The sequence below is a fragment of the Passer domesticus genome, chromosome 18 (genome assembly GCF_036417665.1).
Source record: "Passer domesticus isolate bPasDom1 chromosome 18, bPasDom1.hap1, whole genome shotgun sequence".
Lineage (NCBI taxonomy): Eukaryota > Metazoa > Chordata > Aves > Passeriformes > Passeridae > Passer > Passer domesticus.
Genome location: NC_087491.1, coordinates 3,268,601 through 3,280,822, shown reverse-complemented (window position 1 = coordinate 3,280,822; position 12,222 = coordinate 3,268,601). Strand labels below are relative to the sequence as shown.

The 12,222-nt window shown below is 59.5% G+C and overlaps 1 protein-coding gene across 3 annotated transcripts in view; it reads left to right on the top strand.

Moving 5' to 3' along the window:
* Positions 1–179: 179 nt before the first annotated feature.
* Positions 180–12,222, top strand: part of RGS3 (regulator of G protein signaling 3) — a 76,397-nt gene continuing 64,354 nt past the window's right edge. The window contains exons 1-4 of one of the 3 annotated variants that reach the window (XM_064393416.1): positions 180–266; positions 4,850–4,984; positions 10,414–10,464; positions 11,557–11,615. In XM_064393416.1, coding sequence (XP_064249486.1) covers positions 203–266; positions 4,850–4,984; positions 10,414–10,464; positions 11,557–11,615 — 309 coding nt within the window. In that variant the 5' untranslated portion in view covers positions 180–202. Of the gene's footprint in view, positions 267–4,849; positions 4,985–6,521; positions 6,612–10,413; positions 10,465–11,556; positions 11,616–12,222 lie in introns of those variants that run through there. The other 2 variants (XM_064393417.1, XM_064393418.1) reach the window with 2 other exon arrangements.

Genomic DNA, 12,222 nt, shown 5'->3' with positions numbered 1-12,222 from the left:
TGTGAGACTGTCTGCTTTAGCTGGAGAGACAGAGCATTTATTACTGTCCTGTTTGCCTCTTAAAAGCCTTTTGCAATGAGAGAGAGAGAGAGAGAGAGGAGGCTTTGTGTGAGCCTGGGGAGCTCCTGGGAGACAGGGGGAGTGTAAACACCTCTGTGTGCTGGGAGAGCTGTGGGAGCTGCTGAGAGGAGCCACACAAGTCATGGTGCTGGGGCTGCCAGGCTGCTGTGCTGTGACAGGGACCAGGACACGGCAAGGCTGGGCAGGTACAAACCCTGCTCCCATTGCAGAGGTTCAGGATACCTGGGATTGTGGAGGGAATTGTTTGCTGCTCGCCCAGGAAGCTGTTTGGTGTTGTCTGTCCCGTGGGCTGAGCTCTGCAGTGAAAAAGGAAATCCCAGATTGGTTTGGTTTTTTCCCAGGGGCAAATAAATTTGCTGGGAAAAAAGCTTCAGTTTTGATGGGTGGCAGGTGGAGATCACTGGGAATGCCAGCAAATGGATTCAGCTGAACAAATGAAGGGTTTTTCATTATTCTGAAAGGAGGAACATTCAGAAGTGCCTTAGAAACAACCCTGGATCCCTGAGCGTGGCCACCACCTGTGTGCTGGCTCCTGCCTGTCCAGGACAGAGCTCTGGTGTCGTGTTCCTGTGTCTGTGGGGCTCTGGCACCAGCAGAGCTCCTGGGGCACGTGGCCAGGGGCAGAGGGGGACTGTGGCAGGGCTGTTCTTCAGCCCTCCTGTCCAGGAGGTGACAGCAGCACTGACTGTGTCCCCAGGCAGTCCAGGGCCTCTCCCTCTGCATTATAAACACTTCCATGAGAGAGGGAGTTTGAGCCTTTGTGAGGTTTCTCTGCAGACCCCAGGGCTGGGATGATGAGGGGTCCCAGACCCTCCCTGTGGGCAGGACAGGAGAGCTCTTGAAATATTCTGTAACACAAATGCACTTCAGTTCCTCTCCCAGTGCTGCCTGTTGAGGATGGGATGAAAATGAGGGTGGAATTAAAGGGTCCATCCCCACCCCAGTTCTATATCCTGGGCTCTCTTGCCTTTCAGCAAGATGTGGAGAGGATGTGACATCTCCAGTGCCAGCCTGTCATGTTTTGGAGGAGCTCTGATGTTGGTGAGCTGTGCTGGAGCTGGGGGCTTTGCTCCAGGGGAGAGCCAGAGCTGCTCCCCTGGCTGTGCCCTCCTGCAGGGAGAGCGTGGAGCAGGCCATGGGGATGTGTTTTGGAATGCCAGGGTGCAAATATCAACTTGGGCAGCTGGGACAGGCCACCGTGGGATGCTGTGGCATTGGCTGTGTGCCTGGCCAGGTTGGCTCCTGGCTGGAGAGCCTGCCTGGGATGCAGGGATTATTGCTGGCAAAGGACTCCTCCCCTCTCTGTGTTCCCCTCCTTGTGCTTCTGGGTTCTGATGACTGCTTTAATCCCTTCCTCAAGGACCTGCAGAGCAGCTGTGCCAGATGTGGGGAGCAGGTTCTTGTTCTGGGCAGAGCTGTGGAGCAGCCTTTCCCCTCCTGTGTCCCCCACATTCCACCAGACCTCACCCTGGGCTTGCTGCTTCAAGTCCCTGGTGGGGAGGCAGGAGCCAGGAGCTGTGGCTTCCCTGGGGCTTCCTGGGTCCTGAAGGATTCCAGAGGCTGCTGGGCAACTCTGGGAGTTTTGGGGCCACCAGGGAGATGGGAGAATTTAGGTGGTGGCCCAGACTTGGAGGGATCAGTGTGTGACCTGGCTGCACCTTCTGCTCACCTCTGACACCTCTGACACTGCCAGCTGGGAATGGGGATCCAGCTTTCCCTGGGCTCCAACCCAGCAGTGCTGGGAGGGCAGGCAGATGTGCTGGGGAGCAGGCAGATGTGCTGTAAGAGCAGGCAGATGTGCTGGGGGAGCAGGCAGATGTGCTGTAAGAACAGGCAGATGTGCTGGGGGAGCAGGCAGATGTGCTGGGGAGCAGGCAGATGTGCTGTAAGAACAGGCAGATGTGCTGTAAGAGCAGACAGATGTGCTGGGAGGGCAGGCAGATGTGCTGGAAGGGCAGGCAGATGTGCTGGGGAGCAGGCAGATGTGCTGTAAGAACAGGCAGATGTGCTGGGAGGGCAGGCAGATGTGCTGGAAGGGCAGGCAGATGTGCTGGGGAGCAGGCAGATGTGCTGTAAGAACAGGCAGATGTGCTGGGGAGCAGGCAGATGTGCTGTAAGAACAGGCAGATGTGCTGGGGAGCAGGCAGATGTGCTGTAAGGACAGGCAGATGTGCTGTAAGGACAGGCAGATGTGCTGGAAGGGCAGGCAGATGTGCTGGGGGAGCAGGCAGATGTGCTGTAAGAACAGGCAGATGTGCTGTAAGGACAGGCAGATGTGCTGTAAGGACAGGCAGATGTGCTGGGGCTGCTGAGGATCCCTGGTGCTGTCTCACAGATGTTTTGCTCCCTGCCCCATCCTGCCCTGCTTGTGCCTCCCCTGCATTGTGACGGGGGCAGCCAAGGCCACTGCTGTGCTGGACAAACACGCAGCAATTTCAGAATAAATCACTTCTTTGTTCCTCACCCACCCTGAGCCCTGGATCCCCTGGCTGCAGCCACGGGAGGGGTTGGGAGCTGCAGGAGTGCTGAGCAGCCCAGCTGTGCCCACAGATGTGCCTGGTGCCTCTGCCCTTGGGCTGTGGGCAGGGGGCTCCAGCAACACAGCACCCATGGCCAAGGACCTGCGTGCTTCCCAGAGCTGGAGAGGGGCTCTCACAGCCTGAGTGGGCTCAGCTCTGGGCCTTTTCCACCCCGCTGCTCCCTGAGCTGCACATTGCCCTGCTCCCCTCCTGGCTGGTGCCTCGCTGCTGTGCTGTGGGAAGGAGGGAAAAGGAGGCACTGGCCCCTTTCCACCAGGAAAGCAGGAGCTTGGCATGGGAGCTGGCAGCAGAAACCCTGCCAGGCCCTCCCCAGCTCTGAACACCCCCGAGGCACCAGGCCCTGGGCAGCGCTGGCTCTGGGCTGGGAGCCTGAAAAGGGCCCTGCAGGGTGCCAGGGTCAGGCTGACACCGCAGGCACAGCCAGCCCCAGCAGGGCTGTGCTCTTTGTCCAAAGCCTTCAGAGGCTGCTGGGGTGGTTGTTGTCTCCCCCAGTGCCCAAAGGGGCTTGGATTTATGGCAGTGGTACAATAGGTGGCTGTGGCAGTGATGGATTGGGCTGTGCAGAGCATTCCTCCCTCCTTCCCTCCCTTGTTTGCTCTGTGTCCCTCCTGTTGCTTTTCCTTCAGTTTCAGGCAGTTTTGCTGGTGGAAGTTCAGCTGAATCAATCCAGTGCCCCTGGGAGCCTTTGGGGGAAAAGGCAGCTTTTCTAGTGAGCAAACAGCCTTTCCAAGCTGCTGCCTCTGCCTGGGGGCTGTGGAATGGAGCTGGAGATATTTTGGGGTACCTGGAGGCACTGGGCAGGGTGTGGTAGGTCTGTCCATCTGCCCATCCTGGTACAAACTGGCACAGGGCTGAGGGACACCAAAATCCCAGCTGAGGCTCTTTTGCCTTTACAGCTGCTGTGAGGGTGGCTCCATCAGGGCTGAGGGACACTGCTCTGCCCCACTGCCCCACTGAGGAGTTCACCTGGGGCTCCACAGCTGGCTCTGTGTTAAGGGAAGTGTAAAACAGCTCTGCCTCACCAGTCATACCCTGCTCATCCCTGTGGAAGAAGCCTGGGCAGATGTTCCTCATCCTGCAGAGTTACTGGGCCGTGCTGGCTCCTCTGTGCTGGGCTGGGAGATCTCTCCACCCAGCTCCCAGTCCTGAGCACTTTTGTCTGTCTCAGCATCAGATCCTGTGGCAGGCTGGGATGGCTGTGAGTGAGGAGGGCCAGGCTGGGGCTGCTGTGGCTTTGTCAGGGTGCTGGACATGAGGAAAACATCCAATTCCCCCTTCTGTGGAGCCTCCTCTGAGCCCCAGCACATCACCGGGGTGGGCTGGAACTGGGTCTGAGTCAGGATCCTGCAAGAGTGTCCAGCTCTGGGGCCACCCACAGGACCTGGAGCTGCTGGATGAGTCCAGAGGAGGCCATGGAGCTGCTGCAGGGCTGGAGCCCCTCTGCTCTGGAGCCAGGCTGGCAGAGCTGGGGGTGCTCACCTGGAGAGGAGAAGCTCCAGGGAGAGCTCAGAGCCCCTGCCAGGGCCTGAAGGGGCTCCAGGAGAGCTGCAGAGGGACTGGGGACAAGGCATGGAGGGACAGGACACAGGGAATGGCCCCCACTGCCAGAGGGCAGGGATGGATGGGATATTGGGAATTAGGAATTGTTCCCTGGCAGGGTGGGGAGGCCCTGGCACAGGGTGCCCAGAGCAGCTGTGGCTGCCCCTGGATCCCTGGCAGTGCCCAAGGCCAGGCTGGACACTGGGGCTTGGAGCAGCCTGGGAGAGTGGCAGCAGGCATGGAACTGGATGGTCTTTAAGGTCTCTTCCAACCCAGACCATTCTGTGATTCTCAGCCTGTCCTGAACACCCAGTTCAGGGCAGCATCTCCTGTGTCCTGGACAGCTGCTTACAGATTAATAAATCCCTGACAGGACTGGTCATCTGTTTTAACTAAAATAAAACAGTGCTGAGCAGGGCCTCTGGGATGCACTTGGTGTGTGGGATGGGAAGGGCCATGGCCAGGGCTGCAGCTGGGGTTCCTGCCAGGGCTGAGTCCCTCTGAGCTCTGTCTCCTCTGTGACACTGCAGTGAATTGCCATCGTTCCTCCTCTCTGTGCTCACAGGGAAGGCTGGGCCAAGGTGGGCACAAGCCCCCGTGGCAGATAAAACTGAGGGTGCAGCAGAGCCTGTGCTGCAGTCTGGGAGGGTGATGCTGTGTCCTGCTCTCATCTCCTCTTCCCCCGGCAGGGCCAGGGCAGAGTCCCGCGGTGCTGGAGCGTGTGCCAGCAGTGGCCAGGGCACCACAGCGGGCAGGACAGGCCCGGCTGCGGGGAGCCTCAGGGAGCAGGAGGAGGATCAGCCGTGCCCGAGTGAAGGGGAGAGGTGAGTGAGGGGTGTGGGGGGCCCTGGGCCAGGGGGGCTCAGCCCTGGCCAGGCTGTGTGGAGGGTGTGTGTGTTCAGCAGGGCAATGTGGGGGGATGTGTGTTCAGCAGCCTGGGCTGCACTGTTCTTTTCCATCCTGGAGAGATCTGGCACAGCCCAGCCTTTGGGGAGGGCTTTTCCCCCAAGAACCATCTCCACCATTCCTCCACACCCTCCGGAGCTGGTGCTCAGCCCTGGTGCCTCCCGGTGAGCTGTGGTGCAGCACCCAGAGCCGGTGGGTGCACCCCAGCTCCTGGGTGATGGAATGGGCTGCTCTGGGCTCTTGCAGGGTGACCCTATAAGCCTGGGGGCGCTGCGTGCTTCTTTCCTTGTCACATGAAGGCCAAGCAGGTGACCCATGCCCTGCCACCCCCCCGTCCCGGCTCACCCTCCCAGACCAGCTCTACTGCAGAGATGTCCCCAGGGTGCTGTGCCTCTCCTGCCCCGCGCTGCTGCAGCTCCTTGAGCAGCTGGGATGTGCCGGCACACCTGCACCGGGCAGGCACTGCTGACACCGCGGAGGGACTGCTCCTTCTGCCGCAGCTCATTCCTGGGGCACCATCGGCAGGGTGGCGCCGGGGTCCGCGGGGGCGGGCAGGGCACTGTGCCCACCCCGGCACTGTCCCCATCCAGACACTGTCCCCCCCCAGTACTGTCCCCATCCTGGCACTGTCCCCCCCAGCACTGTCCCTGCTCTGGCACTGTCCCCATCCTGACACTGTCCCCATCCCGGCACTGTCCCTGCTCTGGCACTGTCCCCATCCTGACACTGTCCCCATCCCGGCACTGTCCCCATCCCGGCACTGTCCCCATCCCGGCACTGTCCGCCCCCCGCACTGTCCCCCCCGGCACTGTCCCCATCCAGGCACTGCCCCCATCCTGGCACTGCCCATCCCGGCACTGTCCCCATCCCGGCACTGTCCCCATCCCGGCACTGTCCCACCCTGGCACTGTCCCCATCCCAGCACTGTCCTCCCCCGGCACTGTCCTCCCCTTGCACTGCCCCACCCTGGCACTGCCCCCATCCCGGCACTGTCCCCACCAAGGCACTGTCCCTACCCTGGCACTGTCCCCCAGCACTGTCCCCCCCCAGCACTGTCCCCATTCCGGCACTGTCCCCCCCGGCACTGTCCCTGCTCTGGCACTGTCCCCATCCCGGCACTGTCCCTGCTCTGGCACTGTCCCCCCCGGCACTGTCCCTGCTCTGGCACTGTCCCCCCAGCACTGTCCCCATCCCGGCACTGTCCCTGCTCTGGCACTGTCCCCCCCGGCACTGTCCCTGCTCTGGCACTGTCCCCCCAGCACTGTCCCCATCCCGGCACTGTCCCTGCTCTGGCACTGTCCCGCCCGGCACGTGGCCGCAGGTGCGGTCCCGGCTCCAGCCGCGGGGCCGACGGGAGCCGCTCGGTTCAAACCGCGGCGGTTGTTCCCGTCCCGTGGGATCCCCGCTCCCGCGGCCCGGCTCCAACCACCGCGGCTCCCAGTGAGCGCTGCGCTGCCATGGAGGCCGGCGGCGTGCGCAGGGCCGCGCTGTGCTCCCGCCGGGCCCCTGCCCTCCCGGGAGCCTCCTTCTGCCTCAGCACCTTCGGTAAGCGCGGCCTGGGGAGCCGGGGCTGGAGCTGCTCCTGGAGGAGCCGGCCCGGGGAGCCGGGGCTGGAGCTGCTCCTGGAGGAGCCGGCCGGGCAGCCCGGGGCTGGAGCTGCTCCTGGAGGAGCCGGCCGGGCAGCAGCTCCTGCCTGGCGGTGATTCCCGGAGGCAGGAGCGCCCCGAGCCCCCTCAGGCGCTGCGCTGGGGAAGAGCCCCAGGTCTCCCAGCCCCGGCTCCTTCTGCCCCCGGATGGACACGAGCTGGGGCAGGGCTGTGCCCCGCTCGGGCAGAGCCCCAGTTCCCTTTTTTCTCCTCGGGGGTCTCTCTGTGGCTGCCTCAGGTGGTTTTTGGTGGCCCTGGCAGCGCTGGCTCTGCGGAGGGAGCTGGCCCAGATTCCATGGCTCGCTGCGGATCCCAGGGAATCTGGGTGTCTTGTGGATATCTTGGCGGTGTGTGATGGCTGGGCAGCAGTGTCACACACAGCCCCTTCTGGGTGCTGCTTTCAAAGCAGCAGTTTTGTTTTCTTTCAAGCTTCTCTTGCTCTGGTGAGCAGAGTGAGTGACCACACAGTGAGCTCCTTCCTAAGGATGTTGCCCCTTCCCAGGGATGTTGCTCCTTCCCCTTTTGGACTTCTGAGTGCCAAAGTGCTCAGGACAGCCTGGAAGCTCAAACCTTCCTGTCTCTGTCTGTAGGATAAAGGCCAAATAATGTGGGTTCTGTGCTGCCTCCTGGCTCTGTAACCAAGTGCAGGCCAAACATCATCTCTGCAGCCACAGTTCCCCTCATGGGCTGAGCACCAGTGGTGAGATGTGGAGTTGTGTTCTGAGCTGCTGAGCCTGGCAGAACAGGGCCAGCACTGCCCTCTCACTGAGGGTGACTAGCAGAGAGTCTCCCAAAGGGCTGGTGCCAGGGCAGAGACTGTAGATGGTGATTTTGGGGTGCCTTGTGCCCATGGGGACCTCCCACCACGCAGGATCTGACACTGTCCTCTGGCAGGAATCCCCACTGGCATTTGAGAGAGGTTCTTGGCTGTCCCAACACTGTGTTTTTCCTACAGTAAAGCAGAAAAGGGTTTAAGAAGAACTCAAAAATTTCCATTTGTCAGAGACCATCAGCAAGGAGCAGGTTTCCTTGCTAGGTCTGCTCCCATGGAAGGCTGCCCTATCCCCTCCCTTAGCCTGGCAAACTTCTCTCATGGGTGGGAACCTGTTTGATTACCATCTTGTGCTTGTTCATGCCCATTTTCCCCTGTTCTCCTTGTGCCAGCTTTGTTCCTTGGCATGAATTGCCTCTCCTGGCTCCGTGGGTCCAGATGGATGGGGCTGGGAGCATTCTGTGTTGCATCCTGCAAGCCTGGCTGAGTCCTGCTCTGTGATGAGATGTTCACCCAGGAGCTGCATGTGGCTTCTCCCTCTGCACTTATTTTAATTTATATTAACCTTTATTTAACAGAGAGGAGCTGGACAAGCTGTGTCAGAACCTCTCTGCTGTTTCCCTCAGTTCTTGTTATTGATGTATCAGGAGATAAATCCAGGGGAAAAGGTTTCTCTGACCCTCTGCACTTGGATTGAGGTGGGAATCCAGCCCATGAGCCTGCCTGGACAGGGGTTGTGTTCCTGCCCACCCAGGTGTGGCACAGGTCACTGCTCTGCTCATCTCCAGCCCTGTCTGAGCACAGAGCTTGGCACAGCACATCCCTGCCACCAGCTCCAGCTGGATCCTTCTTCCCAGAGCAGCTTCCCTCTCTGATCCTGGCCCTACACAAGCCAGTGAGTGCCTCACAGGCCTGAGCAGGGATCAGGCAGGGGCTGGGGTGTGCTAGGGGAGGTGATTTGTGCTCTCATGTGCTTGGGAGACACTCAGGAGCAAATGCACTAAGAGGGAAAAGTCCTCTGTTCCTCACAGAGGGGAGAGCACCTCAATTCCCAAACCCTACTATGGCCAGTTTGTGTTTCTCCCAAAAAGGCAGAGCTGCCTCTCCTCTCCTCTCCTCTCCTCTCCTCTCCTCTCCTCTCCTCTCCTCTCCTCTCCTCTCCTCTCCTCTCCTCTCCTCTCCTCTCCTCTCCTCTCCTCTCCTCTCCTCTCCTCTCCTCTCCTCTCCTCTCCTCTCCTCTCCTCTCCTCTCCTCTCCTCTCCTCTCCTCTCCTCTCCTCTCCTCTCCTCTCCTCTCCTCTCCTCTCCTCTCCTCTCCTCTCCTCTCCTCTCCTCTCCTCTCCTCTCCTCTCCTCTCCTCTGTGCTGGGGCAGCCTGTGCCAGGGGCCCTGTCCCCACAGCAGTGACACACACAGGGCAGGGGTGGCCCCATCCCTCAGTGTGCAAAGCCTTGGCCCCTGAGCTCCCCAGGAGCACCCCAGCCACCCCAGGGCAGACAGTCCCCAGACTGGCATCCCCCCAGATCACCCAGCACAAAACCCTCCCTTCTCCTCCCCTCTGCCTTCATGCCCCTGGCTCCTCCTCATGCTGGGCTGCACTGGGGCAGTTTCCTTTGTGCTGTAACCTCTGATGTGTGCTGACAGAGGAGCAGGCAGGGCTGGGGGGCTGGGGCAGGGCTCTCTGGGCTCTCTGGGCTCTCTGGGCTCAGTGGGTGGATGGAAACAGGCTTTTCCTCAGTGGGAGAAGGTGCCTAGGGAGTTCCCTGCTCCCATTGCCAGGATGGATGGGCAGTGTGAGGCTGGGGTTGGTGTGGGTGCTGGAGATGGGTGGGGGCTGTTTGAGGAGGGGTCCTGGCACAGGGGATGTCACTCCCTTCTTGAGGGGCACAGAGCTGTCCCCAGAGGGTTCCCACAGCCCCAGAGGTCTGCAGATGGCAGAGGGCTTCCAGCCTTGTGTCTGAAGCCTGGAGGGGGAGGATGACACTGGGGACAGCGTTCTCTCTGCTGCAAACCAGTGTTGGAGCTGTCCTGCCTCACCCCCCAGCTCCTGCCTTTGCTCTCTCACCTTGCACTTGTGCTAATGCACACACACACCATTTCCACGTGTGCATGCACACGTGAGCTGCTCAGAGGTTGGACCTTATTTTTTTTGAGTGAAATATGTGTTCTCTGAATTGTTTCAGGTTAAACAATCCCATCAGATATCCCCTCCCAAGCAAGCCCAAACCCTTGGGCGTGTCTTTGGCAAAATGAAATGTTAGGTTTTAACTTGCAAGATGTTTATGTGTCTGTACGTTATGTTTAATTGCCTGTAAATGATGTTTACTCACTTGTTTGCTGTGTTTTGTAAACTGGGGAAGAAGTGAAAATGGGATCTTTGCTTTGGGCTAAGGGAAACATCATAGCAATGATGGTTTCAGTTCTTGGCTTCTCCAGGGGTGAAATGTTTTATTTGGGTCAATCCAGAACAGTTACATGATTAGAGACCCCTCACTGCCATTAAAATCTGCACATCCCATTGAGGCTGGCAGGCTCAGCTCCTGGGGAACCTTTTGGGAGGACACCCACAGGGGAGGCAGCTCACCCTGCACCCCGTAACCATCACACCCCACCCTGACCAACACCATGGGCTGAGTCTTCTGTCAGTCTGAGCCTCGTGGGGGGACTTTTGAGCTGATGCAGAGCTGCTAGTGCATGGCAAAGTGAGGGAATGGGTGTGAGCAGGCTGGCAGAGCAGGGGTGCTGCCCTGGGCGCTGTGCCCTCACCAGCAGGGCACACCTTGGCTCTCCTGCACTGACCTCCTGCACAGGGATGTTTGCCTGGGGGGAAGGCAGGATGTGTCTGGCCCTGTGTGAGCCTTGCAGCTGTGGGGTGGCTGAGTCCTCCAGCCTGTCCTTCAGCCTGTCCTGTCCTGTCCCCTCCTGTCCCAGGCCAGCTGAAGCTGTCCATCGAGGTGCGGGGCCGGACGCTGGTGCTGCACGGTGAGTGTGTCCCTGGGGCATCCCAAATGAGCCTCTGGCTGCTGGGGACAGCACTTGCATGCTCCTCCTTCTCGGTCCTGTTGGGAGCACCTCTGTGGTGCAGTGCACAACTGGGAGCTCTTTGATTAAGAGACCAAACTGAAATTTCCAGAGACCTTCATGTGTCTGCACCCATGTGTATAAATTACTTTTCTTTTATTCTATATGAAGAGAAAAATGCAAATCTAATTTGGAAAGGAAAGTCTGAAATGCTTTGGCGCTGCCAAAACCCTTTTGCCATATTTGCCAGGATTTCCAAACTCTCCTGTTGCCTCCAAATGCTGCAGTTTTTAACACCAGCAGTATTTCTTCAATGAAAATGTTTGGATGGTGATTAGCAGAGAGGCCAATGGGAGTGTCAGAACAATCTTTTTTTGGGAAACACCTGTCTGAGGGTCTGGCACAGGCTTTACCCCAGATCCCTCCATCTGGATCAGCCCCACCGTGAGCTGGGTGTGAGTGGTGGGGTCTTGTCCTGGCACACCCCTGGCACATCCCCAGCACATCCTGGCACGTCCTTTGCACATCTCTGGCACATCCTGGCCCATCCTGGCACACCCCTTGCCCCAGGCACCTGCAGGGTCCCGGCAAGGGGGCTGAGGCAGCGAGGCTGAGCAGCTCTGGGCAGTGCCAGGGCAGTGTCAGTGCCAGGGCAGTGTCAGTGCCAGGGCAGTGCCAGTGCCAGGGCAGTGTCAGTGCCAAGTCAGTGCCAGAGCAGTGTCAGTGTCAGGGCAGTGCCAGAGCAGTGTCAGGATGGGCTGTTGATGTTTCACTGGAGGATCTGTTTGGCTCCAGGGGAGGGAGAGCAGGGCTGGGGAGGTCGGGCAGAGGGAATGCAATTTGTGCCACCCAGATGCTGAACTGCTCTGCCACCACCTCAGCCCAGGCTGCATTTATAGCACGGGTGTGTTAAGGGGAAAGTACCATCAAGCCCTGCCCGTCTGAGGGGGCTCTGCCTCACAAGGAGGGATCAGCTTGTGGAGCAGAGCAGTGTAGGGTAGGGGGATGCCCTCCCTGCTGCTTTGGGATGTGACCATTTCATTTCCTTTCCAGTCATGGAAGCAAAAGGTCTGATGGGAGCAGAGTGCCGTGCGTGCGACTCCTATGTGAAGGTGGGTCCTCCCAGGGCTTTGCTCAGGGAGCTTTGTGCTTTTTGGGGAGAATTTTGTGGCTGGCCCTCGAAGCTTGCTCTGCACTGTTTTTCCCTTTCACTTCCTTCTCCATCCTGCTCTGGAAGAGCATCCCCAGCATGCAGGGAGCTGGCCGGGCTCTTGCCCAGCGCTGGACAGCTCATGGGTTTTGTTGGCAGTGTCTGGATGAAGTAGGAAAGGGGAGGACAGGACCCTGCTGAGGACTGTGCCAACCATTCCTTGCAAGAACATCCCAGAGGGTGCCCAAAGCCTGGTGAGGATGTTTGCTGGCACAGGGTGGGTTTCCTGCTGGGATGTGCCCAGTGCAGAAGCAGCTCCCCTGAGAGGGGTGCGGGTCAGACCCCAGCCAGCCACACTTGTGTACATCACTCCTGGTTTTTCTGCTCTGTTCCCTCCCTCCCCTGCCCTGCCCCAAGGGGTTTTGAAATGCAATTACCTGACAGGCAGAAGGGTGGAGTGATGCCAACCACCGTTAGCACGGGCTCAGCAGGATCTTTGAGCTCAGCTATCCAAACAAGTGCCTGTGCCAGTGTCCTGCCAGGGCAGCTGGGGAATGTGCTCTGGGAAT